Source organism: Tauraco erythrolophus, chromosome 27 (assembly GCF_009769465.1).
Source record: "Tauraco erythrolophus isolate bTauEry1 chromosome 27, bTauEry1.pri, whole genome shotgun sequence".
In the NCBI taxonomy this organism is placed as follows: Eukaryota; Metazoa; Chordata; class Aves; order Musophagiformes; family Musophagidae; genus Tauraco; species Tauraco erythrolophus.
In genome coordinates, this window is record NC_141491.1 from 3,367,741 (window position 1) to 3,371,436 (window position 3,696).

Here is a 3,696-nt window from a genome sequence, read left to right on the forward strand (position 1 = left end):
GGGAGAGACAGAGCCAGCTCCAGGGCTGGCCCGGGGTGAGAAGGCAGGGCCCACAGGCAGGGAGCTGGGGCGAGCATGGCACCCATCCCGGGGCTGGCAATGCCACCTGGGATGGCCGCTGCGACGCAGGGCTGTCCTGCACACAGTGGTACCCGAGGATGCACATGCCACGCGTGTCCACGGCTGCTGCAGGGGAGGAAAAGCAGGAGGGACGCGGGAGGAGGTGGTGAGCAGGGGGAGAGGGAGGCAAAGAGGGTCCCACGTGTCAAACACCGACAGGGGTCAAGTCTTTGTGCAAAGCCAAGTCCTGGGAGAGGTGCGCTGCCAGGCAGGGCTAGAAAACCACGGACTGCAGGAGGCGGAAACACATCATCAGGTCCAAGGGGATGGGGGGTTTCAGGAGGTTCCCATCCAGCCGCAGGTACCGGAGCCGAGGAACGCTGTCCAAGTCGGAGGGGGAGAAGTCCTGGATGGACATCAGTGAGGTGGGGCAGATCTGCGTCCCATTGATTTCTGCAGGGAGGAGAGGAAAAGCGGGATGTGGTTAGAGGGAAGGGAAGGCAGAGAGGGATGCTAGAGACCCCGCTCCCTGCTGAACCCCAAAATGGGGTTGCTTTGCTTCCAAAGGGGAGAATCCCCAGCCTCTCCTAGACAACGGTGCAGCCTCAGCGAGGGGAAAATCTTGCTTTTGTTCAGAAATGAAGTAGGTCACATTCAGCCCAAGCACGGTGAGGGATGCAGTGTCATTTGAGAGAGAAAAGGGATTATTTCAAATCTGAAACCTGCCAAGCCAGCCCTAAGCCTTCAAAAAAAAACCATCAAGGAAACATGCTCCAGCACCACCACGCTGAAGATAACGTCAATAACCGGCTCGTTGCTCACTTCTGGATTTCCACATGTTTCTCCCCACCCCAGGGCCTGCGTTATGGAAAATAAATCTGGGGATTCTTGTGTCGTTACCCAACTCCAGGGACTGACACCTTACAAAAGCTGGGTAAAATAGGAAAAAAAAGAGCTGAGACATGATGTTCATGGCCATGCAGACATCTCTCCAGGGAAAGCCCTGGCAGGACCTGGGTACCAGCATGTGTGAAGCCAGCAGCGGTCACCACCTTCACCCCAAGGTCTCCCTTGGCTCCAGTTTGGTGCTGTTTATATAAAATGCAGATTAACCAGTATTTGAACGAGACATTCACCACTGCATCATCACTTGGGAACCGACTCCGGTGACCCCCTGAGAGAAGGGATGTGGCTTTGTGAGGGTTTCATCCCTCTCCCTGGCATTGCATCCCGTAATGCTCAGTGCTTGTGCCCAGTTCAGGCAGGATCCGGCCCACTAAAGCCACTCCATGATTTTACAGCTCCTCTTTGGCATGCTGCTCCAACATCTGGAGCCATGCACCTCATTGCACAATAAACACCGCCGAGAGGAAGTGCTTGTGTGACATCGCTTGTGAGGACCACCGTCCTGCCCAACACCTGCTTCACGGGCGAGTAAAGCCCTGGGTGGGTCCTGCAGCCCCCACACACCCCACCACGGCCAGAAATCCAAGAGCCCAGCGTGTTTTCCTGGTGCACACGGAGGGTTTCTGGCCGGAGCACCATGTTCTTGCTCCGCCGCAGATTACAATGACAGCTGGTTGCTGGACTTCTCATAGCAGAAACACCTGAGGTGACCAGGAATGGGTCTCTGCCTTCTTCTCAAGTGCACTAGCTGTGCTTACACACTTCCCAGGCCAGCACCTCTCCCATGAAACTGCAGCGCTTTGCCTGGAACGGTGTGAAACTGCCCCACTTGGTTTGCCAAGGCAACCTCCATCGCAGCCTTGTTCTCCCTGTTCCTTCCTCCGTGAGGCTCAGCTCGGGAGCTAAGCTGGGTTATTTCTAACCATCTTGACTGCGTATTTGGCATCTGTTCTCAAAATATGTGCGCAGACTCTTCTTTTTAAATATCCCTATTTTTGAGCCCTGCTGGGGAAGTAACCATTTAGATGGCAGGTGGCCCCAAAGAAGAGCTGCCCATGACAACGAACAAGAAAAGCCCTGCAACACCAGGGGGAATTTAGCTCTACTCCTCAGCTACCACCCTAATCCTGGAGCCATCCTTCCCCACATGCAAATCCATCCCCTTTAGGGCCTTGTTCACCTACGAAGAACCTCAGGCTCATCCCACCACTGAAAGGTTCACATTCCACTGGGTGAAAAATGACATTTTCCAGTGAAACACTTGCCATCTTCAAGCCCATCTGCTCCCCCACAGACCTCACCACAGCCTCCCGAACAGCCAGCACAACTCACTTTCGATGGAGTTGTTATTCAGGTAGAGGTGCTCCAGCTTGGGGCTGATGAAAGGGACGTTGGTGAGCTTGTTGTGGGCCAGGTGCAACACCAGCAAGTTGGTGAGGTTGAAGGAGTTCTTAGGAAGCCCCTTGTCAGAGATCTGGTTGTAGTTGAGCCGGATGAATGCCAGGTTGGGGAACTCCTTGAAGTAGTCACTGGGGATGTCCTCAATGTTGTTCCTGTCCAGGAAGAGCTGGTGGATGGCACTGGGCACTCCAGGGGGCATTTTCCTCAGGATGTTGTGGGCAAGGTTGAGTTGCATGAGGTTCTTGAGTCCCTTGAAGGTGTTTTTGTTGAAGACCCCATCGCTTAGCTTGTTGTGGTGCAGATCCAAGAGCACCAGGTTCTCCAGCTTGTTGAAGACCCCAGCAGGGATCTTGGAGATCTGGTTCCTGCTCAGACGCAGCTGCTCCAGGTTGGGTGGCAGGAAGGCAGGCACCTCCTTGAGCTGGTTCTTCTCCATGTAGAGGAAGATGAGATTTTCCAGCTTCTCCAGCACTCGCCTGTCCACCTTCCGGATGCGATTGTTGTCTAGGTTGACCCATTTCAGCCCCGTGGCGTTCCTGAAGGACTCCTCTGGGAGGTCATCAATGAAGTTGTTCTGGAGGTAGAGGTAGTGGATGCGGGATGGGATGATGGGGACCTTCCGCAGGTTGCGGCTGTCACAGTAGAGGGCAGAGGGGAAGTCTGGGGGGCAGTAGCATTCTCGGGGGCAGTCGGGGAAGACGGAGGGTGGACCTGGTGGCAGGGGTGGAGGCAGCTCTGTGGGCTCGACAGGCTCAACAAACTCAGGAGGTGGACGGGTGGGTTTCCGGGGAGGCTTCCTCCGCTGCCCGCTCACCTCCGAGATCAGCACAAGAACAAGCGGGAGAAGCAACCTGAAGGCCACCTTCATGGTCCAGATGTTTCCCTGAGGGAGACAACAAGAAGAGGTGGGTTAGGAAGCACCTGATTCAGGTATCACATCATCTCCCATCTCCCCCATCACTGGCAGGTGAGGAATTTACCCCACATCCCTGCCAGTAATCTGTTATTTTTCTCTCCTTCCCCTTGGAAGTTATCTTTAAATCCAGCCCCTCTCTAGACCATGAGTCACTGAGACCCCCTGCTCTGGCTCAGCTTTATGCCACAGTGGGGGTGGTTGTGTTTCACCTGGATTAGGGTTTTTTCACATGCCACCCCCAGCACTGCCCTGCAGACTCTGGCCCCACTGGGACCCCCAACACCACTGTGCCCTCTCTCCTAAGGATGGATTGCCCCTTCAGAGACCTTGATGGATCAGGCTTAATTTTGCACTTGAGCCAAAAAATTAATGATTCAGTAGCAAATTGGGTGAGCACGGGTGTCAGGAGGCCA

General features: G+C 54.8%; 1 protein-coding gene across 1 annotated transcript; it reads right to left on the reverse strand.

The window, feature by feature from the left end:
- Positions 1-334: 334 nt before the first annotated feature.
- Positions 335-3,235, reverse strand: PRELP (proline and arginine rich end leucine rich repeat protein). The gene is made up of 2 exons (XM_009978173.2): positions 2,299-3,235; positions 335-513 (listed from the first exon to the last, which is right to left on the reverse strand). The coding sequence occupies exons 1-2, from the start codon at positions 3,233-3,235 to the stop codon at positions 335-337; spliced, it is 1,116 nt and encodes a 371-aa protein (XP_009976475.1).
- Positions 3,236-3,696: the final 461 nt, after the last annotated feature.